The sequence below is a fragment of the Moschus berezovskii genome, chromosome 2 (genome assembly GCF_049115385.1).
Source record: "Moschus berezovskii isolate FMDL1 chromosome 2, NW_MosBer_1.0, whole genome shotgun sequence".
Lineage (NCBI taxonomy): Eukaryota > Metazoa > Chordata > Mammalia > Artiodactyla > Moschidae > Moschus > Moschus berezovskii.
In genome coordinates, this window is record NC_142461.1 from 14702984 (window position 1) to 14728067 (window position 25084).

Below are 25084 nucleotides of genomic sequence, written 5' to 3' on the forward strand. Positions count from 1 at the left end.
CTCTCATAAGATATTATAAGACATGGATGGGAACAAATGTCTGAGAATAAGTGGGTAAGTGTCTCTGAGATGTGGAAGGTTGGATGGGGAGATTAACATATGTGTGGAAGTCAGAATAACCCAGGAAATTGAACATGACATCTGGATTCTCTTGTAGTAAAAAAAAAAAAAAAAATTAGGTGTAAGTATTGCTGGCAAAGAGGACAAATCTGGGAAACTGAGGCAGAAATTTAGGTGACATTTCTTCAAAAGTCATCAGTCTTAAATTCACATTAGTTTTCTTGTTACTTCATAATATATCCATGTTTTAATAATAGGTAATACTTAAATAGCATTTACTATACACCAGGTATTTTTTAAGTACTTTGCACTGTCTAACTTGATCTTCACCATAATCTCCTAAAATAGGTACTAATATTTTTTCAATTGAAATATAGTTGCTTTATGATAATATATTCAAGTGTACAGCATAGTGATTCAAAATTTTTACCAGTTATGCTCCATTTAAAGTTATTATAAGCAGAGACTTCTCTGGTGGTCCAGTGGGTGAGAATCTGCCTTCCAATGCAAGGGATGTGGATTCTATCCCTGGTCAGGGAACTAAGATCCCATTGAGCCTGTGCTGCAACTACTGAGACCACACACTCCAGAGCTCATGCTCCACAACACGAGAAGCCCACACACTGCAACAAAGACCCAGCGTGCCCAAAAAGTTATAAATACTGGCTATATTCTCTGTTCTATACAATACATCCTTGTAACTCATTTATTTTATAGCAGTTTGTACCTCTTCATCCCCTGCCCTTATCTTGCCCTTCCCCTCTTCCCTCTCCCCACTGGTAACCACTAGTTTGTTCTCTACATCTCTGAGTTATACTATCCTCACTTTATACTGAGGAAACTGAGGCACAGAGAGATTATGTAACTTCTTCGGGTCATGCAGCTCATAAGTGGTAGAGCCAGGATTTGATTCCATGTAAGTCTGGCTCAAGAGAAGGTGCTCTGGATAACTATACTTTAATATTGAAAATACTGCCTTACGTTGCTGTGAATAAAACTGACACTCCAGGAAGCAGTATTGTATTTTATGCTGTGGTTTCAGGACCCCCAGAGGTCTGTATAATCCAGGCCGAAAACTACTGATCTTGAGGACAGACATACCAACCTTCGTCCCAGAATAACAGAACCAAGGAAGAGATCCCAACTCCTGACGGCCAATGACACATGGCTGGCGCAGAGCCAGTGGCATTTCCTCAAAAATTCAAGACTCCTGGGAGAACCAATAGAGAGCAAGTTGATCAGGAAATGAAGACATACAGGAGGGAAGTGAGGGCCTCAGGGTCACAAAACAGATGTGTGGGCACAGATCTAGAGGACAAAAACCTAACGAACATCCTGCCATCGTACGGTTATTTTCTCCACAGAGCCTGTAGGAGGCAGATGTAAAAGGATTAAGGCCCTAGATATTTCTAGTAGTGCTGAGATGGAAGTGTATATTGTTCTAGATTCTTTCAGTAGCAATTGTCAGATACCAAACTGGCTTTTTGTAACAGAAAAGTCCGTAAAGACTTCAGATATACCTGGATCAAATGATGCTGTTAAGAAAATGACTCCTTACTCTCTTTAACTTTTCTGTGTTTCTTTCATTGTCAGCTACTCCCCGAAAGGTGGCAAGATAACCACCAAGAACTTCAAGTTTACATTTTATTTCCTTAGCCATCCCACAGGGGGGAAATTTTATTTCCCAATAGTGTGGCAAAGGTCCTAGGATTGCATCTCATTTGGCCTAACTTGGGTCACTAACACACCTCCACCCTCACCCCAGCCAGTCCCTGTAGCCTGACGTGGCAGGGATGGAATGCTTTGATTTGTCAGGCCAGGGGCATCTGCACACACTGGAACTGCAGACTAAGGCAGCCACCCTAAACTTCATGGGCAGAGAGAGTGGGAGGAAAGGTAGATTTCCAAGGGAAAATCAGTGTTGCTACCAGAAGAAAGAGGAATGAATGCTGGGCAGGGAAAATCAGTAGTCGACCTTTACAAGGTGAGCAGGAGCCACAGGTAATGGGTCACATGCATAGTGGTCCATTTGAGTGCCCTTCGCCCCTTCCCCTGGGTTGACTGAACACTCTCAAATCAATTAAGCAGGATTTCCCTTGTGGCACAGTAGATAAGAATTGTGCTCCAGGAAGATCCCACATGCCACAGAGCAACTAAGCCTGTGCACCACAACTGCTGAGCCCATGCTCCAGAGCCCATAAGCCGCAACTGCTGAGCCCACGTGCCCGAGAGCCCGTGCTCTACAACAACGGAAGCCACTTCAATGAGAAGCTCGTGCACTGCAAAGAAGAGTAACCCCTCCTCGTGGCAACTAGAGAAGGCCTGTGAGCAGCAATGAAGACCCAGTACAAACAAAACTAAAATAAAATTTTAAAATGTTTTTAAAAAATCAATTCAGCAAACATTTCCTGAGTATTTGCCATGTACAAAGTCAAGTACCTTCCACGTGGTAGATGGAAGATATTCATCAGCAAAACATTCCCCTGCCACCAGCCCCAGTAAGGCAATTACCAGACTCAAGCTATTGCTTCCACCCTGAGGAACGTAACAGCCAAACTCCTATTCTCAGAAACCAGCTCCGATGTCATCTCTTATGAAGCCTTCCCTTGATTACCTCCCCTGTCAAGGTTAGTCATCTTCCATCCACCTCTGAACTTGGTACATACTGCTGTTGTTACCACATTGGGTCATAATTTATTGATTCTCCTCTGTCTTTCCCACTAAGGAGCAGCACTTCAGTATCCTCAGTGGCCAACATATAATAGATGATCAAAAATGTTTATTGACCTGAGTTAAAATGAGTTCCCAGGAATGGCCCAGCTTCAGTCATTGTCTATGGAATATTCCTGAAATCCTTTAGCTTCCCTTCCCAACTGGCTTCCTTTCAAGAACTAGTTTGCCACTACCTCAATTCAACTGAACTGATCTCAAATAAATACCTATCACATACCAGGTGGTTGCCAGGTGTTGGAGACTCAGTAACTAACAAGATACACTTCAAATTCAGTACTCTATAAAGAGGTCAGAAGCAGCTCTTCTAACCAGAATTTCTTTGGCTAGAAAAAGAAATCTCAGCCCTGGTTTCTACCCTACTTTGTGACCTGCTTTGTGATGCGATTGTTCTCCCTTCCTAAGCCTCTTTTTCCCCAGAAAGGAAGGCTTCTTTGTTATGAATATAGCTCTATAATTTAATAGATGCATATATGTTAAACTCCATATTTCCAATTGCCTAGGCTAAAAACCATGGGGCAATCCTTATCTTCTCTTTCTTCCATTCACACACCTATTTGTGTTTCTTCCCACACCTATCCAAATTTGTCAATAAACCCTGTTGACGTTACCTTCAAATCCAGACTCCAGCCATGACTCATTTTACCCAGTCTGGTACAAACCATCAATATCTCTTGCTACGATCACTGCCATCGCATCCTGGTCTCCCTGATTCCACCCCTCTGTCCTACAGTCTGTTCTCACAGGACAGCTGGAGTGATTCTTTAAAAAAGGAAGTTCAAGCCCTCCAGTAGCTCCCATCTCATTCAGAGTAAAAGTCACAGGTCCATTCTTTCTCATGTCTATTCCATTTCAAGACCACATTGGCGTCCTTGCTGTTTCTCACACACGTCAGGAGTTCTGGGTACTTGTACCTGAGGGCCCTGCCTGGACCGCCCCCTTCCTCCAGAAATCTGCATGACTGACTCACTCTCTCCTTCAAGTGTTTGTTCAAAAGTCACCTCTGTGAAACCTACTGCCTACCCTGTTTTTAAAATTGCAACCTCCCATCCCCCTTTCCTGTTTTCCTCCACCACAATCATTCCTTTCTAATGATTTTTACTGTTTTTTACGCCCATCTCCTCCTACTTAACTGTAAGCTTTGTGAATTTCTGTTAATACCCAAATCATTTAATTAATTGAATATTGTTGTCTATTATGTGCCAAACACTGTCCTTGTTGATGGAGGTACCAGATGATGGAGACAACTTAGAGGTCTTATGAGGGAAGAAATCATAACAATTACTAGTAACAGCTCATTTATTGAGAGCTCCGTCTCTGTTAAGTGCTTGCCATACATCTTAATAGTAATGATGGCTGACATTTATCAAAACAGACTGTGTTCTATATGCATTATTTCATTTAATTCTCACCAAGCCCTGTAAGGTGAAAATTACCAGTAAAGAGCAAGAAACAGGACTCCAAGTCTTGGAACGGGCAGAATCAGGATTTGAACTAATGTAGTGAAAGAAGGATATTCTTCCTCACACATTCTCAGAAGTGAGAAATAATGCTGAAGCTGAAGCTTCAATACTTTTGCCACCTGATGCGAAGCGCTAACTCATTAGAAAAGACCCTGATGCTGGGAAAGACTGAAGGCAGGAGGAGAAGGGGATGACAGAGAATGAGATGGTTCGATGTCCAAACTCGATGGACATGAGTTTGAGCAAGCTCCGGGAGTTGGTGATGGACAGGGACTCCTGACGAACGGCAGTCCATGGGGTCGCAGAGTCAGACACGACTGGGCGACTGAACTGAACTGAGCGTCAGGAAGGCTAGGTGGAAGACTGGATATCGCGGTAAAAGGAGAAGGGGGAGATGACTCCCAAGTTTTCATTGGGATGGACTAAGAGCAGTAAGGCCAAAGAGAAAGATGAAAGCCCAATTTGGGACGCGATCAGTTTGAGGAGCCAGTGGACCACTCATGGATGCAGGAACCGAGATGAGGTTCTGGCCCCTTCCCTTGGCCTGAAAAGGTGCTAGGAGAAGGCAGACAAGGGACGAGATGGAGATAGGTTCTCCTCCCTCGCGGATTTTCCAGCAGCATTTGCAGGAAGGGTGTGGGAGACCGCGAGACAAAGAGCGCGCGGCACTGCCTTTGTCCAGGGCGGCCCCTTTAAGAAGCGCGCTCCCAGCTTCTAGCCCGCCTTGTATGCAAATTTGTCGGCGGGGCGGGAGCGCGCAGCTGATACCCGGGGACTGAGCTGCGGCGGTTAGTCCTCTCCCGGCCGCCGTCGCCTCCGACATATTGCCCGCAGGAGCTGCGGCGGCGAAGCGGAGAGCGCCGGGGGGAGGAGATGGGTGAGCGGCACGGGTCCGGCTTGGCCCGGGAACGGGCGGGCTGCGGGGTCAGGATGGCCAGGCTGCTAATTGCTCCCCCACGCGGACAGGATCCCGCCGAGGCGAGGGGGAGGGGATGTTGGGCCCAGGGGGACCCCGCCCCCTCCTGTCGTTTTGCGGGTGGGGTTTCTGTTGTGGGGGCGGGACATTGGAAGGGTGGGCGGGGCTTCTAAAATGCGGAGGTTCCTGGGGGCTTTGATGAGGACCCACTGTCCCGGGCTAGAGTGGGGCGGGGCTGCCAGTGGGCGTGGCCTTCGTGCTAAGGGCGGAGCTCCTAGCCTGTAGGCCCTGGTGCAGGGGCAAATTTTCTGAACTGAACTGAACTGAACTGAGGGGCTTTGTACTTGGGAGGTGGGGCGGAAAGGAGACCTTCCAGATGAAGGGAGCCCACTCTGGAACCGGGCTTCTGGGCAGAGAGAGCTTCTATTGGCTTGTGGGCGGGTTTTCTGAGCTGACAATTGTGTGTAGGTGGGGCTTCTGGGCTGAGAGGCTATATGTGGGTGCAGAGCTTCTAAAGAGAGGAGAGTAGGTGTGGGTAGAGCATTTGGACTGAGGGTGCCTTTGTGGGGTTTTCTAAGCCAGGTACAGTAGCACATGAACTGAGCTTTGGCGCTGGGGCTGGTTGCGGGCAGAGTTCCTGGACAAGAACTTTTTTGGAGACGTTGGGGAAGAGCTTCCAGGCAGAGAAGCCAGGGCAAGGGGTGTGTGTGTCTGTGGAGGCTGCTGTGCGGTCATGAGGAGATATGAACAAGGCTTTAACTTTGGGCTTCACAGGTGGTTCAGCGGTAAAGAATCTGCCTGCCAATGCAGGAGTCACAGGGTTGATCCCTGGGTTAGGAAGATCCCCTGGAGAATGAAATGGCAACCCATTCCAGTAGTCTTGCCTGGGAAATCCTGTGAGCATGGAAGCCTGACAGGGTACAATCCATGGGGTCGCACTGAACACACACATTAACTTTCGGAAACGACTTAAGTGACTGAGCACACACATAACTTTGGGGCTGGGGTGGTGCCTAGGAGCTTTGTGCAGGAGCTTTTTGCAGGACCTGGGAGCTTGGGCTAGATTGCCCAGCTGAGAGAAATAGGTTGTAGGTCTATGTGTTAGGTTCACAACCATGCCATTCTCCCTTGACACTTGTTCAAGCCCTGAACCCTGACTGTGAGAGTTCAGGATGCCCATTAAGCCAGATCTTGGGTCCTGGAGGAATCATAAGCCTACAGGGACTTGTAGTAGTATCCCAAAGGAGCTGCATATACTGGCTCAAAGAGCACAGGACCCAGACCCCCATACCACCTGTGACTCGCTGTAAACTGAATTTACTAATCTGGGTAATCTACCTTGCTGGATTCATTCCCTCATCAACATGTTGTTATTGAGCACTTACTCTTAGGCTGGGCACTGTGGTTGAGGGAGGGGATACAGCAGTGAAAGAGACAGACCTCACTGACCTTCCATTCCAGTGGAAAAGATAGGCAGTAAATATGTTAACAAATGAATAAGATGAAGAGTGAACTGTGAAAAGAAAAATGGAAATAAGATAGAGAGTTAAGGGGGCAGATACCTACAGAATGGCAGGGAATGCTGTACTCTAGAAAGTACAGCAAGCGCAGAAGGTAGCAGTAAGCTTGGTTTGCTCAAGGAGAGAAAGACCAGGCTGGCTGAAGCTTGGGGTCGAGGCAGAGAATGGTAGATGTGTTTGAAGCGGTAGGCGGGGGAACCAATTATGGGTCTCTGATTGAGTGACGAAATGAGACACCAGGTTGTTATCCTTGATATATGCCCTCTGGCTTGAGGATCTACCTTATGTTGAGCCCCGCAGGAGGACGAAGAGGTCCCAACAGGACATCCTACTGTCGAAATCCACTCTGTGAGCCAGGATCCTCTGGGGGCTCGGGTGGGGGCCACACTTCCAGCGCATCGGTCACCAGTGTCCGTTCCCGCACCAGGTAAACTACTTGCTGTCTCTTGCACTTCCCTGTGGGCTCAGAGGAGCAGTCTGGACAGAGCTCTTCCTGACTGAGCCCTAGGATGTGATGCCCCAGATGCCAGATGGGGGCTTGAAGGGCAGGGAGCAGCAGAAAAATCCCTGGGTAAGGGCGGTCCCTGGGACAGATACCTTGGGACATAGTATAATAAACCCAAAGGCCTGGATTCCACTCACAGTTCTGCTTCTAATTCACTGGTGGCTTGGACAAGTTATCTCCCCTCTATGGGCCCCCTTCTCCTCACCTTTCCTTTCCTTCCTGGGGAATGTTGGAAAGCCTGAATAAGATGAGGGAGGGATAGAGAAAGGCTCTGTCAGCTGCTTTGTCTGAGAGGCAGAAGAAGTAGAAGGACTCCATCCATCCTTGCTGTCGGCTGCTTTTCTGAGCCTGCCCCACGGTCCTGTGCCTCAGAAGCCCCTCTTGGTAGGGTTCTCCGGTCAGCTCCTGATGTTGTGCCCTCTCACCCCCAGGAGCAGTTCGGGGACGGGCCTCTCCAGCCCTCCACTGGCCACCCAGACGGTCGTGCCCCTGCAGCACTGCAAGATCCCTGAGCTGCCAGTCCAGGCCAGCATTCTGTTTGAACTGCAGCTCTTCTTCTGCCAGCTCATAGCCCTCTTCGTCCACTACATCAACATCTACAAGACAGTGTGGTGGTATCCGCCCTCCCACCCACCCTCCCACACCTCCCTGGTAGGTGCCCAGCTAGGCCCTGCTGTGTGTGCGTGTATGTGAGTGAGTGACACGTTTGGTTTCAGTTTAGCTTATCTCGCTCAGCACCCTGTGTGTTTGGCCTCACACTGGGCATGGGAGGTGTAAAAGCAACCAATGACGTCTGAACACGTGTGCTCAGCACCACTCTCAGCACCACTCTCCACACCGTAAGGGCAGCAGAGATGAATCTGACTCAGATTTTGTGTCAAGGAACACAGCGTCTTAAGTCCTGTGGGGGAGCAGGCATACATGGTTATTTCAAGGCGAGGAATGAGCTCTGTGCAGGAGCGGGGCAGGGGCTGGTTGAGCAGAGCAGGAGGGCTCACACGCCACTCTCTTGTCTCCAGGGACTGTCCCACTTCCCTCCTCTGGGTCCTGTTCCACTCCTCTAGGTATTTTCCTGGTCTGACTCAGCTGGAGGCCTGTGAAGGTCAGAGAGTGGGGACAGTCCCAATGGAAAGGACTGGGTAGGGGGAGGTGGGTATGTGAAAAGCCCATATATGGGCAGGGGGCCCATGTGACCCCCAGCGTCTGCCCCTGACAGAATTTCCACCTGATCGACTTCAACTTGCTGATGGTGACCACCATTGTTCTGGGCCGCCGCTTCATTGGGTCCATCGTGAAGGAGGTGATTGGGTCCCAGAGGCTGGCCCGGGGACTTTGGGACTCCCCTTTATCCCCTGGGGGCACCACGGAGGCATACCCAGCCCTTGGTCCCTGAGGCCTTTCCTTGGGGCTCCCTTTAAACTCAGCTGAGGAGTATTCATCCCGTTGGCTCTTGGAGTTTCCTGGGTGTCCAGGGAAAGGATTTGCCATGACAGGTTCTGCCTACCCTGCAGGGGAGGAATCATGGGCCATGCTGGGTGGGATTTGGGCACAGCCCCAATGACCTCCATCCAAGGCCCCATCCCGTCCTGTCTCCCCTGACCCAGGCTTCTCAGAGGGGGAAGGTCACCCTCTTTCGCTCCATCCTGCTGTTCCTCACCCGTTTCACCGTTCTCACGGCAACAGGCTGGAGTCTGTGCCGCTCCCTCATTCACCTCTTCAGGACCTACTCCTTCCTGAACCTCCTGTTCCTCTGCTATCCGTGAGTACCCCTCACTTCACCCCTCACTGCCCAGCACCTGCTCCTGACTTCTTCCCCGAGAGTGGCTGGGTCCCGGGCCCCCCGTACCCAGCTGACACACAGGCAGGCAGCAACAGAACCTTCTCACACTGTCCGATAGCACCACCCTGAGATCAGGATGATTAGCCACCTTTTGCAGGAGCAGAAACTAAGACAGCAGGCCTAATTTCCCCAAGGTGCCATCGAAGGGGAGGTCAGAAGGGGGCTCAGATCTGGGTGTGTCGCCCACAGCTCCAGAGCAGGGGTGCCTGGCCTTCTTCTTGAGCTCTCTTCCTTTCCTCTCTGCTTCTTTCCTTTTCTTTGTGCATCTTGGTGTTTGTGTAACCTCTCGGTGCCTCCCCCAGGTCTGTGTGCATGCACACATCTGTGTGTGTGTGCGTGTTTCTCTGTGGATGTCTGTGAATGAAGCGTGTGTGCGCATATGTGTCTTCACATGCATATCTGTATGTCTGTCTGTGTATCTACTTTGCTCACCCACTTCCTCCATCTTGCAAGAACCCAGATTGTTGAGGATGGGAAGACAGTATCTGGGAGAAGCCCAGGCCTGCCCCTTCCTGGCTTGGAATTGGGGAGAGCTTTGACAAGATCTCCACCCTGGCTGTCCCTGGGGTAGGTTCCTGGCTGCCGGGGCATTCACAGTCATTTCCCAACCCCTGGGCTTTCTGGATCATGAACTTCTTCAGGCCAGTCCATCTCTGTTCCTGGGAAACTTTTCAGAGCTGAACACTCCTCTCTCTCTCCCGCATGACCAAAAGGGCACTGTCATGATCGGAGCCTAGTCATACTTGCTTTAGTTATAACTGGGTTTTAATTGTCAGAGATACGTGTGTCATATAAAAATATTAAACTTTACAGAAACTTTTAACATAGAAAATGGAAACCCCACATAATCTCAGTCCTCTAGAAAACCCTATTTTGCAGTATGTCCTTCCACATTTTTCCTGTGCAAGTACACACACATACGTTTTTTAAAAACAGAAGTGGGATTAATCCCTATGCATGATATTGTATAATTTATTACATTTTCACATGGTCATATAATGTGGATATTTTTCCATGGCACTATATATGGGTCTGCCTCATTTTTTTAATGGCTTCATAGTATTCCATAGAACTTCCCTGGTGGCTCAGACGGTAAAGTGTCTGCCTACAATTCAGGAGACCTGGGTTTGATCCCTGGGTCGGGAAGATCCTCTGGAGAAGGAAATGGCAACCCACTCCAGAACTCTTGCCTGGAAAATCCCAAGGATGGGGGAGAGTGGTAGGCTACAGTCCATGGGGTCCCAAAGAGTCGGACACGACTGAGCGACTTCACTTCTCCACTTCACAGTATTCCATTGTATAGACTTTGCACAGTGTGTTTTGTTTTGTATTCTATTGGTGGATTTTTGAGTTGTTTCTAGCTTTTCTCTGTTGAAACCAGTAAGGCAGGAAACATTCTTCTGCATACATCTTTGTACATTTATCCAATATTTCTGTATAGCAGATTCCCAGAAGTAGAATTACTGCACCAAAAGGCATGTTTTACATTTTAGATAGATATTAACAAATGGTCGTCCAGGGTTTTACTGAAAGAAATGTTAAAAATTGCCTTCATTCAACCCTTTCTGGATACTACTCAAATGTCACCCAGTGTTCATGTTTTGCTTCATTTTATATTGTTTAACTTTTTGAGTTTCTATTAATATGAGACAAGTATATATAATGTATGATCAAATCCAGTAGTGCTAAAAAGCTGATGATGATGGGAATTCCCTGGTGGTCCAGTGGTTAGGACTGCAGTTTCACTGCCAAGGGCACAGGTTCGATGCCTATTTGAGGAACTAAGAGCCTGCAAGCCATGCAGCGCAGCTAAAAACAACTTATAATGGAAAACAGCCTTTAACTCTACCCTCCAGATTTTTAGTCCCACTTCTCATAGGCACCCTCTTTCACTCTTTCTGGTTTTAAGTGTTTTTTGAGTCACCTCCATAATTCTAATATCTTTGTGCTTTTGTTTATTTCTTTAAATATTTATTGATTGATTTTATAGGGGGGTAATAGATTTGCATCATTAAAATTGCAAAATGTATAAAAGAATGTGCAATGATAAATCCTTCCTTTGACTCGTCTTTCCCAGCTATTACTCAGTTTCCCTTCTGAGGGGTAACCACCAGTGTTTCTGGTTTCTTATATATCCTGGAAATAAATGTTCTTTATATACAAGCATACCACACACAACACACACACACATACCCCTACTTGCACATATCCATCAGTTTCCTGCAATGACAGTTGAAGGTTTAGTTCACCCTCTATCCATGCTGTTCCTAGTATTTGACAATTATTATTATTTTCAGTTTCCTGTTGGTCCTCTTTGTCAATAATATGTCAGTATTTTTTATTCCATCAACAGTAGTCAGTGTCTTAATCCCTTTATGTAAGAATATTGTATTCAGAGCCCTGCCCATCAGCTTTTCCTCCCCTCTTCCTCCTATTGCTTCCTGGCAGCTGTACTCTTGTATTGTCATATTTGACATTCACTTTCTCCTACATAGCCTTGTTTAAGTCTTCCATTCTTTGGGCTAATTCTGAAGATTAAAAACCAGTAAGTGGCCTTGATATTTTTATGAGTAGGGAGCTGTTATTCACTGCAGGACTGAGTAGTGTGCATAGAAAAATATTCCTTCTCTGTAGTTCCTGAATGCTAATCTTGGGCCTCTTAAAAAAAGAATGTTCCTAGTGTCAAGGGCAAATGGTTTCTCTTTCCTTATATTCCATCAGTTGCTTAAAATCATGCCACATTTTAGTTTGCTTTTCATATTTAAATTGTAACTTTCTCATATAGCTTTTATTTTTCTTGGAGTTACTAATTGCCTTTCTTTTTTCTCATTGACAAAAGAATGGTGGGCCTTCAACATATCCTATAGTTTATCCAGCCTGTCAGTCATGCTACCTTTGCCTAGAGTCCATATTTCCCCCCAGAGACATCCCTCCTGGAGCCCTCCGTCCTCCTGCTCCAGTCTGGAGTGGCTGCTCTTTAGGCCTGCTGTACAGCTCTTGGCCTGGAACTTTCCTTTGCTGCCCTTCTGGGTTGGATCCACTGTCTCCTGGATCCCATGTCTTCCTCTTTCTTGGTTTTCTCCCTTATTTTGCTGGAGTGCATTATCAGGTAATTTCCTTAACAAGGGGTATGTGGGAGGTATATACATTATTTTCCTAGCATGTCTAAAAATATCTTTATTCTGCCCTCATACTTGATTGATGGTTTGGCCTAATATAGATTTCCAAGTTCAAACTCATATTCTCTCAGAATTTTGAAGATGTTGCTCCATTGTCTCTAGCAGCCAATGTTTCTAAGGAGAAATCTGATGCTGATTCCAGTTACTTTGTAGAAGACTTGTTTTTTTCCTTCCTAAAAGCTTTTAAAAATATTCTGTTTATCTATTACTTGAAATTTCACAAGAATGTGTCTGATGTGGAGCTCTTGTCGTTCCATCTTATCAGTACTTTAGGGCATTTTGAACCCTGAGGTTTGGGTGTCTCTTCAAGTCAGGGAAATTGTCTTCTACTATTTCTTTGATAATATCTGCCCTTGCGTGTTTTTCTGTTCTCTCCACGCCTTCTCTTCGTCGGACGGTAGGTAGATCGCATAGCTTGGCCATCTGCTTCTCTTATGTGGTCCGTCACACTTTTCATCTCTCCCTCTCTTCCTCTTCTTTCCTCCCTCCCCCCTTGATTTCTCTCTCTTTCTCTAGCCATCTTTCTCTTTTTACTTTGCCTTTAGGGGGATTTTCTCAACTTTATCTTCCCGCTTTTTTGTTGAGATTGTTTTCAGCAATCTTATTTTTCATCTCTGAGGCCTCTTGTTTTCTGACTGACCTTTTCTTATAGCATTCTGTTCTTATCTTTAAAATCTCTTGTGTCCCTGCAATTTTGTCTTTCCACTGAATCAGTTTTCCTGTTTCATGCTACTTGTTTTCTAAATGTAGTTAGTTTCTCTGGTTGTCTGGTTACATTTAAGAGTGGAGGCTGATCTTGCCTTCTGAGATGACCCACACTCTGTGGAGTGTTTTTCTCTAAATGAATCCACTTCTTACCTGAAAAAAAAAAAAAAGTGGAGGACTGAGTAGCTTGGAATGCATTTTTTTCTCCCTCTGCCATTATATACCTGAATGGGAGGTTTGACTGGGAGTTCTGGGTATGTGGGCAGGGTACACTGACTGGTAGACTTTGCTTTAGGACAAGTGAGTAAGGTACTAGTTGTTAGGGTATGGGCCCCCATAGACGAGAAAGGGGAGAGAGGTATTACTCTGGAATGCCCCCACTGAAGACCTCAATTCCCAGTTTATTCAGTTTCTTTAGGGAAGAATTTTTCAGGACGGGTTGTGTAATTTGTGTAGGAGAATAAAGGGAATGACTCATGAATACAGATCATTTTTAATCCAGTTTGTTCAGCCCTGCTTCTCACTTCTGCCCTCGATCAAAGGTGCCCACTTCAAGACAGTCTCTGTTGGGTCACTCTAGACAGATCAGCTCCTGCCCCCAGTGTAGCCCTCTCATGATGAATCTAGCCCTACGCTATCTAGTTTAGTAATTTCTAGCTGCCTATTGTTATTAAACATTTAAAATAGGCTAGTTTTAATTGAAATGTACTATTTCTGTAAAATATACACCAGATTCTGAAGACTTAGCCCAAGAAAACAAAAAGGAAGTAAAATATCTCATATATATCACAAGTAATCGTTTTATATATTGAAATGATAATATTTTGTATATATTAGGTTAAATAAAATAGAGTATAAAGTTAATTCTTTTTTTAATGTGGCTACTAGAAAATGTAAAACTATATATGTGACTCATATTTCTGTTGGACAGTGCTGCTGTAGATGATGACTTCCTCATTTGTCAACATGTTTCCATCTGCCATCTAAATTTGTCAGAATCACTTATGTACCGATAACCCCCACTCCCGTTCTTTTTGCTGATGTGGATTTATTTTCTACTTTTCCTTGTTTACTTTCTACATGGATACTGTCACATCTTGGATGGAGAGGATGAGAGAGAATGCATGTGAAGATGTTTCTAACTTTTGACCTGTCAGAGCAGCCATTTGCTGTTATCAAATAATGTAACTGTATCTGCACTTCTTAGCAGCAAAGCCAGGAGGGTTCTTAAGTACTTGTCCTTAAATTTGAGTCTGAGCCCTAGTGTGTTCGTGTAGGTGCCCACCCCCTCATTCCCACCGAGTATTCTTAGGAGTGTTTTAGGAATCCCATTTCAGTGTTGTTTTCTGTCCCACAGAATCACTGGCCTCTTTCTTTTCTAAACAAAATCGTGAAAGTGAAGTTTCTCAGTCGTGTCCGACTCTTTGCGACCCCATGGACACCAGTCTCCTCCGTCCATGGATTTTCTAGGCAAGAGTACTGGAATGGGTTGCCATTTCCTTCTCCAGGGAATATTCCTGACCCAGGGATCGAACCCAGGTCTCCCGCATTGTAGACAGAGGCTTTACTGTCTGAGCCACCAGGGAAGTACTGCTGTTCTACTCTGGGCCAGACACCATGCTGGGCATTGTTACGAAGATTAGCAATTAAAGAGTATTTATGAAAACACTAGCATAATAGAGCATCAATACAAGCTATGTCATTTAAAGCAAGTTAAGAAAACTGAGGCTCGTAGAGGTTATATGCTGCTGCTGCTGCTGCTGCTGCTGCTAAGTCACTTCAGTCATGTCCGACTCTGTGCGACCCCATAGATGGCAGCCCACCAGGCTCCGCCATACCTGGGATTCTCCAGGCAAGAACACTGGAGTGGGTTGCCATTTCCTTCTCCAATGTGTGAAAGTGAAAAGTGAACGTGAAGTCGCTCAGTCTTGTCCAACTAGTAGCGACCCCATGGACTGTAGCCCACCAGGCTCCTCTGTCCATGGGATTTTCTAGGCAAGAGTACTGGAGTGGCTTGCCATTGCCTTCTCCGAGAGGTTATATAGTTTGTCCTAAATCACAGCCCTACTAAGGGGCAGAGCTGGGATTTTAACACTGGCCTGTTTGATCCCAAAGATTATGCTCTTGACCAAAATTTTCTGTTATCTTCTGCTGTGCTATGCTTAGTCGCTCAACCATGTCCGACTGTTTGCGACCCCATGGACTGCAGCCTGCCAGGCTCCTCTGTCCATGGGGATTCTCCACGCAAGAATACTGAAGTGGGTTGCCATACCCTCCTCCAGGGGATCTTCCCAACCCAGGGATTGAACCCAGGTCTCCCACATTGCAAGTGGATTCTTTACCATCTGAGCCACCAGGAAAGCCCTATCTGTTATCTTACTTGAACCTTAATGCAGGGAAAGTAGTAGCATTCCCATTAGACAGATCAGAAAGCAAAAACCCAAGGAGGCTAATTATATGAGTGCCTAAGAACACTATGTCCCCTCTTGGAAGTTCAGAATAAAGGAAGAGAACATTACTGTAGATAAGAAAAAGTAGAATTTTCATTGGCTGTAGCTCCTCGTGGCAGCCCAGGGACCTTTCTGGAGCTATGTCTGAGGACCTGGGGAAATTGAGAGGCCCTAAGGGCTTCCCAGGAGAAGGCAATGGCATCCCACTCCAGTACTCTTGCCTGGAAAATCCCATGGACGGAGGAGCCTGGTAGTCTACAGTCCATGTGGTAGCTAAGAGTCAGACACGACTGAGCAACTTCACTTTCACTTTTCACTTTCATGCGTTGGAGGAGGAAATGGCAACCCACTCCAGTACTCTTGCCTGGAGAATCACAGGGACGGGGGAGCCTGGTGGGCTGCCGTCTGTGGGGTCGCACAGAGTCGGACACGACTGAAGCGACTTAGCAGCTGCAGCATCAAGGGCTTCCCAGGTGGCACTAGTGGTAAAGAGCCTGCCTGTCAATACAGGAGATATAGTGAGACATGGGTTCTATCCCTGAGATGGGAAGATCCCCTGGAGGAGGGCATGGCAACCCACTCCAGTATTCTTGCCTGGAGAGTCCCATTGACAGAGGAGCCTGGTAGCCTATAGTTCATAGGGTTGCAAAGAGTCCAACACGACTGAAGCGATGTAGCATAGCATAAGCTAAAACGAGCACTGCCTGTCAAGAGAACCTATAAGGACATTCCATGTGCTGTGCTTGGCACTTTCCTGCTTTAGTTATCTCCTCTTCTAGCTATAAGTCTGTCTCATTTTCTCCTTAAATTATATTAGCCACACACTCCATCCCTTAAGGTTAACTTAAGCCTCAGAGGAAGGAGTTTATGCTGTTTAAGGGCCTATTTCAGTGCCTAGTACATAACAGACTCATGACAAATACTGCTCCTGACCTGTCCCCCTCTGTAGACTTAAGAGCTGCCCTTACAGGCAGCCTTGGCCACATCTTTTGTGGTACCATGTAGATTTTTAATTAATGAATTGCTTTTAGTGTTTGTTGAGTGTCTGTCTTGATCTCAGGGTACCAGACAGTTCCGGATTTGAATCCCAGCTCTATTACTTCCTTTTAACTGTGTGACTTTTCCAAAGCCACTCCTCCACCTCTCTGAACCACAGCTTCCTCTGCTGAAAAGGGCACAAAATACCAGTACCTAACACAGAGTCAGGAGAAACAGAAGAGAGTGCGTGTAAAGCACTTAGTGTGGTATCTGGAGCACAGGATGTGCCCAGGCAGCGTGTGCTGTTACGACTGCTGCTGGACAGCAGTGGACTCGGAGGGCTGAGGCTCGGGTCTTGCCTCCTACCGTATTCCCGCCACTCCATACAGGCTTGTTCTGTGCTCAGGGCTAACACAGGTGTTGAATAACTGATCACTGGCTGGGAGGCTGGATAGCTTTAAGGACTGGTAGAATCTCCCCTCGGAGCAGCCAGGAGAGCTAAAGCCCAGGGAGGAAAGAAGATTCCCTGGGTGGTTAAGGGTTGGGATCCTGGCCCATGGCCAGGCCTGCCCTCACCACTGTCTTCCCCAGCAGGTTTGGGATGTACATTCCGTTCCTGCAGCTGAACTGTGACCTCCGCAAGACAAACCTCTTCAGCCACATGGCCTCCATGGGTCCCCGGGAGGCGGTCAGTGGCCTGGCACGGAGCCGGGACTACCTGCTGACACTGCGGGAGACGTGGAAGCAGCACACGAAGCAGCTGTACGGCCCTGATGCCATGCCCACCCATGCCTGTTGCCTGTCGCCCAGCCTCATCCGCAGCGAGGTGGAGTTCCTCAAGATGGACTTCAACTGGCGCATGAAGGAGGTGCTGGTCAGCGCCATGCTGAGCGCCTATTACGTGGCCTTTGTCCCTGTCTGGTTCGTGAAGGTGCGTAGCTTAACGCAGGGAGAGGAGGGGTCTGCCCGGGACCTCACCTGCTGCCTGTGCTCCAGGAGCCCTCCTGCCTGCAGAAACGAGGCTGCTGCTCTTGATGAGATTCCCATCTGTTCTCTCAAGGGCCAGAGTGACTACTGCCTCCCTTTTATTTATTTATTTATTTATATATTTATATATTTTTTTAACTTTTGTATTCAGTTCATTTCAGTTCAGTCGCTCAGTCGTGTCTAACTCTCCGCGACCCCATGAATCACAGCACGCCAGGCCTCCCTGTCCATCACCAACTCCCGGAGTTCACTCAAACTCATGTCCACAGAGTCGGTGATGCCATCCAGCCATCTCATTCTCTGTCGTCCCCTTCTCCTCCCGCCCCCAACCTTTCCCAGGAAATGGCAACCCACTCCAGTATTCTTGCCTAGAGAATCCTGTGGACAGAGGAGCCTGGTGGGCTGCTGTCCATGGGGTCACACAGAGTCGGACACGACTGAAGCGACTTTGCAGGCATGCATGCATTGGAGAAGGAAATGGCAACCCACTCCAGTATTCTTGCCTGGAGAATCCCAGGGACGGAGGAGCCTGGTGGGCTGCCGTCTATGGGGTCGCACAGAGTCAGACACGACTGAAGCGACTTACCAGCAGCATAGCGGATTAACAATGATGCAGCCGTTTTAGGGGGACAGCAAAGGAACTCAGCCATACATGCATGTGTATCCCTTCTCTCCCAAACTCCCCTCCCATCCAGGCTGCCACGCAACATTAAGCAGAGTTCCCTGTGCTGCACAGTAGGGCCTTGAGGGTTATCCATTTTAAATATATAGCAGGACATACATGTCAGCCCCAAATGCCTCCATTTCAGAGTGGAAAAAACAAGGCTTGCCGAACAAACGTGGCCCGCACAAGGTCACCCAGCCAGTGAGGGGCACATGGCATGGTTGTTCATGATACTCGAAAACATAAAGGAGTCACTTTGTATTCCAGTGTGGCTGTTTCGGCCCAGGCACGTCACAGCATCCCACTCTATCATTAAGTCCAAAGGCCAGATTCATCCAGATCTGGGTGACTCCAAAAACCTATGCTCCCTCTCTGGCTTGTGCCGCCGTCTGGGAACGCACATCCCTAGCCTGCTCGTCACATTTCTCCCAGGATGGGCCGCACTGACGGATTGGGGGTTGAGAAGACTTCATGTCTGTTGGGCAACATGCTCGAGCTTCTTGAGTAGTATTATCCTCCTCATGCCTCTCCGAGGTGGCTACTCTTATCCTCATTTGCCAGATGAGGAAACTAGACTGCAGAGAAGTAAAGTGACTTGCCCAAGGTCACATGGTGACTAAGCAGCGGAGCCAAAATTTGAGCTCATTTCTGTTGAATCCCAGGACCTGTTGTTCTCTGGCTCAGACTGAGAGTAATTTTTCTTTGTAGGAAACTGAGGCCTCTTTCCTTCTGGGTTGGCCCACACTCTGTGAAGTGTATTTCTCTCTAAATAGATCTATTTCTTACCCAGAAAAAAAGAGAAAGCTGAGTAGTAAGCTGCCTTTGTTAGCTGTTTGATCTTTGGTCTCAGGCCACCCTGAGGTCTGTCTCGGGCTCTCCTGATCGAGGAAAGAGGGAGTCAGGGAAGGGGAGGGCGTGAGGCCGTTGCGGGTGTCTGAGGTCTCACTCGCCTCCTGCTGCCTGCAGAACACACATTACTATGACAAGCGCTGGTCCTGCGAGCTTTTCCTGCTGGTGTCCATCAGCACCTCGGTGATCCTCATGCAGCACCTGCTGCCTGCCAGCTACTGCGACCTGCTGCACAAGGCCGCTGCCCACCTGGGTTGCTGGCAGAAGGTGGACCCGGCGCTGTGCTCCAACGTGCTGCAGCACCCGTGAGTCTGCCCTTCTCTGCCCAGCGCCAGCCCCACCCCGCCCCGGCCATCAGCTCATTCCGTCAGTCAGCGAATAGTCACTGAGCATGTCTTGTATGCTAAGCCTCATAGCCAGAGTAGAATATGGCGGGGCCCAGGAAGGGCAAGCCCCCTGTCCCTGGGTAACTTGCAGTGTCTTGGAGATAGGAAGGGGGCAGGTGGTAAATTCATAGACTCGTCGCCTTTCTCATTCGCTGACTTACGTACTCACTCATTGGCTGATATGTTCATTCATTCATTCATTATTTCCCTCCTTCCACTCACTCATCCATCCAGTCATGGGCTCATCTACTCTTTCAGCAAGCACTGCATCCACCTAATCCGTCCCAGGCTTGGTGCTGTGTATTGGACAAAGGAACTTGGACTTTGACCTCTAGGCAGAGGGGAGCTATGATGGTTTTTGAACAGTGGAGGGACCCATTCCAAGGTGTGCCTTAGAAACCTCGGTTTGATTAATAGGATATGGTGCTGTGTTAGTTGATGACATAACCTGGCCAGGGAAGTAGAGCCACAGGAGGAAGGAGCTAAGATGAGACCCCTTGAGGAGTATACAGGCAAGTGCGGGTGATAAGCGTGTACACAGAGTTAGGTTGAGTGGGATTAAAGAGGCCCAGCTGCAGGATGGCATTGCAGTCAGAGCAGAGGCCATTGTCACTGTGCTCAGGAGCCCTGAGGGGCTGGGCTGTCCTCCCCTCAGCCTGGCCCATCCTTCCTGGTGCTTAGCATTTCTACAGCCCTTCTTCATAGTATTTTCACCCCAGTTATGCTAATTTTTCTGTCTGTATTCCCCCATTAGACTGGAAGCTCCTCAAGGCTGGGACTACCCCTGTATCACATCTGAGTCTTGGACCCAGCACGAGGCCTGGCAGAGAAGAGGCCCCTAGGACAGGTTTGCAGAGGGAGGCCACAGAGGCTCAGCCTCCTGATGTTGGCCCTCCGTGCCAGTCAAGGTCCCTCCTCTGTCCAGGTGGTCCAGAAAGCAGATGGGTGTTGCCAAATGGGCCGAACTGGGGCTTGGCTTAGCTTAAGGTTCTGAGAGGAGGGGAAAAGAGAACGATAGTACATGGCTAAATACAAGGATAAACCTGTCCATGGCTCACCATGATCTGCAGGTAAGATAGATCCAAGCTCCTTCAGATGGCATCTCATGATGAACTGGCTCCTGCCAGCCTTTCCTGCCTCATTTCTCCCCCTAATCTTCTGCTCCAGCCAGACGCAGTTTCTTCAGATCCTCAAATTCTGTCTGTACTTCTGTACCCAGACTTTTGCATTTGATACATGTTTTGCCTTGAATGGCCTTTCCACCTTTCCTTTCCTGCTTGATTCCTAATCATCCTCTAGCACATGGCTTCCTCCAGGAACCCTTTTCCTGACCCCCTCCAGGATAGGCTCAGTGTCCCTGCTCTTTCTGAGCTCCCTCACCCCCACAGAATTGTGAGCATTGCACCTAACACTTTCTGCTGTGTTTGCTTGGTTACTTGCCCATCATTCCAGGACTAAAGCTCTTGGAGGTCAGGGTCCTTGTCTGTCAAGCACTTGGCCATCTCCTCACTCCTGGCAAAATGCCTGGCTTGTGATAGGTCCACAGCAGATTTTTTGTGTTTTTTGTGTATAGTTGTTTTGTTGGGTTTTTTTTTCTAAGGTAAAATTTCCATACAGTTGAAATGTATGTCTTTAAAAGTGCACAGTTCTTTGAGTTTTGATGAAAGGCATACACACCATGTAGCCCATCCCCTGTCAAGATACAGAACATTTCCAGCTGATCAGAAAATTTCCTCCTGGCCCTTCCCACGGACCCCCTCTCTCTGGCAACCATCTTTCACTTCATTTCACCATAGGCTAGTTTTCTCTGTTCTACAACTTCAGTAAATCAGTAGATGTTCTTGGGCCAGCTTCTTTCATTCTGCATATTCTCTGTGAATTTCATCCATATTGTTACATATGACATGTCATGTGTGTGTGTGTGTGTGTGTGCACTCAGTTGTGTCTGACTCTTGCGGCCCCTTAGACTGTAGCCCTCCAGGCTCCTCTGTCCATGGGATTTTCCAGGTTAGAATACCGGAGCTGGTTGCCATTTCCCTTTAGGGAATCTTCCCAACCTAGGGATCAAACCTGTGAAATTACATGTTAACTGTTTTTTAAATGAAAGAATCGATAGCTCAATGAGATTGAGCCTGTTGGAGACAGTGATTCTCAGTTCACTGGGCCAGGACCCTTTGGAGTTTCTGGGAGATCTCAAAGAACAATGGAAGAAAGTTCAGTGGTCTCACAACCTTCTTCACATGCCCTGTGGGGGCCTATCTGTGCCAGGCCTCTTGTGTGGCATGCTCTGAGGCACAGACATGAACTGGATGCCATCCCTTCCCTTCAGCCCTCCCAGACTAGTGAGGGATACAGGGAAATAAATAAATGACAACACATTGGGGAAAGTGGACCAATAGCAGTAGCTTCAGGAACCATTTAAAGGATGCAGAACTCTGTGGGGAGTTTGACAAAGACTTTCTGAAGGATATTGGATTTTGAAAGATGACATGGAGCCTGCTGGAGAAGGCAGTGGCACCCCACTCCAGTACTCTTGCCTGGAAAATCCCATGGATGGAGGAGCCTGGTGGGCTGCAGTCCATGGGGTCACTAAGAGTCGGACACAACTGAAGCAACTTAGCAGCAGCAGCAGCATAGAGCCTGCCAGAAGGATGAGGTGTCAGGAAGGGCATTGCAGCTAGAGGGAGCACCTTGATGGAGAAACTGGAGCAGTCAGATTTGCTGGAGGAACTAGAGGCAGTTCTGGGTGGCTTGAGCAGGCGCTGTGTGGTGCGGGTCATGGAAGGCCTTACTGGGCCTCGGAGGCCAGAACACATCCTTGGGGCTTGACTCCAAGGACACTGGAAAGCCTTCAGAGGGTTTTGAGGAGAAACTAGTCAGGCTCATCTTGGTGTTTTACAAAGACCACTTGGAAGAAAAAAAAAAAAGACTACTTGGGCAGTTGTGCAGTGGAATGCCTGGAGGCTAGAAGTAAAGCTGACAGGAGGCTAGATGAAGAAAATGACCCCAGGGAAGAGGGAAGAGGGTTTTCTTGAAATCCGTCAGAGACATGAAGAAGTGAAGTGAAGGGAAGTTGCTCAGTCGTGTCCGACTCATAGCGACCCCGTGGACTGCAGCCTACCAGGCTCCTCCGTCCATGGGATTTTCCAGGCAAGAGTACTGGAGTGGGTTGCCATTTCCTTCTCCATGTCAGCCCTAAATCTTTTGCCTCCAGTGCCGTGAATTTCTCGTGATTCTTAACCCATTTTACAGAAGAGGCAGCTAAGACCCAGAAAAGGAAAGTGATTGTGTCTACATGATAGAAATGGGAGTAGAGCCTTGGTGGTTCCCCCATGCCCAGTCTGTCTGCATCTCCTCGTGTGGGTGAGCTGGACATAAGGGGTTCTGTTGGACTGTGCCTCCAGGTGGACTGAAGAATGCATGTGGCCACAGGGAGTGCTGGTGAAGCACAGCAAGAACGTCTACAAAGCAGTGGGCCACTACAACGTGGCCATTCCCTCCGACGTCTCCCACTTCCGGTTCCACGTGAGTCTCCTCCGCTGGGAAGGAGGGGTGGTGCCTGATCTAGAGGGCAGGAGGGTCAGCTGGGCAGGAAGGTGATGTCATAGCAAGAGAAGGCTATTTTCCATAGTTCCCAAATCCAAAAGAAGAGAGTGCACCCGTGCAGTGCACAAGGGCAGTCATACAGATGATCACTTAATCACTGCAGCACACTTGGTACCAGATCTTTGAAAACTTTGGATGGAGAAGATAATACAGCAAAAGGAGGGGTTCGTGGTGGTGAAAATCCTTACAGTCATCATTCTTACTGGGTGCCAGGCCCTGTGGTCAGTACTTCCCGTGTAGCCTCCCATTAAGGCTTCATCAGAAAGAACCCTGTGTAAGAGAGAAGTACCAGGGCTGTCCCAGTTTTCAGGTATTGAAACGGACTCAGAGAGTTTAATTTGTTCCAAGGATGCCTTACTGGGAAACCTGGGAACTAATGGTATTAACTCACAGAGTCAGCACAATGGAAAGGGCTGCTCAAAATCATCTAGGCTGGTGAATTTCATTTACTTATTTTACTGTCAGATTCCTTTCTTCCAGCACAGTCAAACTGAAGTTCAGCATATAGGACCTCACAGTGCAGCTCTGCTTGAAAGGGTTTGAACTCCCTTTACGTCCCGCTCAACATTGCAGTAGTTCCTAAGACCTCCCTGGAACCTGGGGCTCCAAGGAACGCAGTTTGAAAAACCATAGATCTAGGGTCATCTCTTTATTTCCCAGTAGAGAAACCTGAGGTCCAGACAGGAAGGGGACTTGCCCAAGGTCCTGCAACTGTCAGGTGCAGAGCTGAGCCTGGCTTGCTGGTCTCTTGGACTCCTGTTCCTTGCCACTCCTCCTCCCATCCTATAATTAGCTCTTGAGGTTTAGGTACCTTGGCCCCTGCAGAATCATGATCCCTGGACGTTGATCATTCTTTTAAATTGATCAGAAAATTTTTCTTAGTCCTCTGTATTCTACCTTGCCCTGTGGACATCAGGTAAGAGTGATATGTGTCCATGTTCCCTGGAAGCTTCTGGCCTAGCTGAGGAATGCTGCACAGGCTGTGGAGTCCATAATAACTTTACACGTCTCTGTCATAAGATACTACATGTTCAGTGTCTCTGTCATAAAATACTGCGTTGTTCAGGCCTGACAGTACCCAGAAGGTCACATACGGCTTTTCAACCAGAAAAGTTTGATAGGACAAGCCAGACCTCTCAAGAAAAGCTTCTGGGAAAAGGTAGAAGTTGATCAGGATCTTAAACAACTATGTAGGAAGCAGCAGTCGTCTTTATTTTTTTTGGCTGTACCCCACGGCGTGTGGGACCTTAGTTCTCTGACCAGGGATCAAACCCATGCCCCCTGCATTGGAAGGTGGAGTTTTAACCATGGACCACCAAGAAGTCCCAGGGAGGCAGTGGCTTAATAAAGGCAGAGAGGTGACAAGGTCCATACCCAACCCCATGAAGTCCAACTCCCCACCCAAGTCTGCATGGGGTCCCAAGAGCTTGACCCCTTCATTGGCCACCCAGAACCCCCATCCAAGAGGCAGATTTCTGGAGCCTACTTTCCAGTCCATGCCTACTCTTTTCCTGGGCAGTTCTTTTTCAGCAAACCCCTGCGGATCCTGAACATCCTTTTGCTGCTGGAAGGCGCAGTCATCGTCTACCAGCTATACTCCTTAATGTCCTCTGACAAGTGGCACCAGACCATCTCACTGGCGCTAATCCTCTTCAGCAACTACTACGCCTTCTTCAAGCTGCTGCGGGACCGCCTGGTATTGGGCAAGGCCTACTCGTACTCAGCCAACTCCCAGAGGGACCTAGACCACCGGTTCTCCTGAGCCCCAGGGTGACCCAGGGACAGCATTCAGGCTTCAGCCAGGGGCTCCCTGGGAAGCAGCTGTATGGGAGGGATGGGTGAGGGGCAAAAAAAAAAAAACAGACAAAAAAATCCACCAGAGCTTTGTATTTTTGTTACATACTGTTTCTTTCTTTGATAATTGATGTGATTATGAGGAAAAAAAGTCCTATTTTTATACTCCCAATAAGCCTGTGTCTTGTATTTCTTTCCCCTCTTGTCTATCAGGCAGCGAGCAGAGGTGTGGGATTCTGGGCCAGGAAGCCCCATGTGTACAGTCTTCTCCAGTGGAGAAAGGATGAGGAAACACCAGAGATCAAGGTGGCAGCGGTAGCTGCTGTATGCCAGAGGCTGCCCTCCATGTAGTACAGGGCTATCCTTAATCCCATTTTTATGACAACCCTAGGACGTAAGTGCTGTCACTCCTATAGATGAAAAACAGAAGCTTAGATACAGTGACTTGCCCA

General features: G+C 47.9%; 1 protein-coding gene across 6 annotated transcripts; it reads left to right on the top strand.

Annotated features, from left to right (window-relative positions):
* The first annotated feature begins 3003 nt into the window (after window positions 1-3003).
* On the top strand, window positions 3004-24820 carry TMEM39B (transmembrane protein 39B). 6 transcript variants are annotated; one of them, XM_088844530.1, is made up of 9 exons: window positions 3004-5130; window positions 6990-7116; window positions 7626-7845; window positions 8411-8494; window positions 8799-8953; window positions 16941-17277; window positions 18964-19151; window positions 19987-20079; window positions 22637-22757. In XM_088844530.1, the coding sequence occupies exons 1-8, from the start codon at window positions 5127-5129 to the stop codon at window positions 20072-20074; spliced, it is 1203 nt and encodes a 400-aa protein (XP_088700656.1). In that variant the 5' UTR covers window positions 3004-5126; the 3' UTR covers window positions 20075-20079; window positions 22637-22757. The 6 variants fall into 6 exon arrangements, with proteins under 6 accessions (XP_088700656.1, XP_055252872.1, XP_055252870.1 ...); XM_055396897.2 differs by lacking the exon at window positions 19987-20079 and adding an exon at window positions 24358-24819 and having other exon boundaries at window positions 4983-5130; XM_055396895.2 differs by lacking the exons at window positions 3004-5130; window positions 19987-20079 and adding an exon at window positions 24358-24820 and having other exon boundaries at window positions 5364-7116.
* The last annotated feature ends 264 nt before the right edge of the window (window positions 24821-25084 follow it).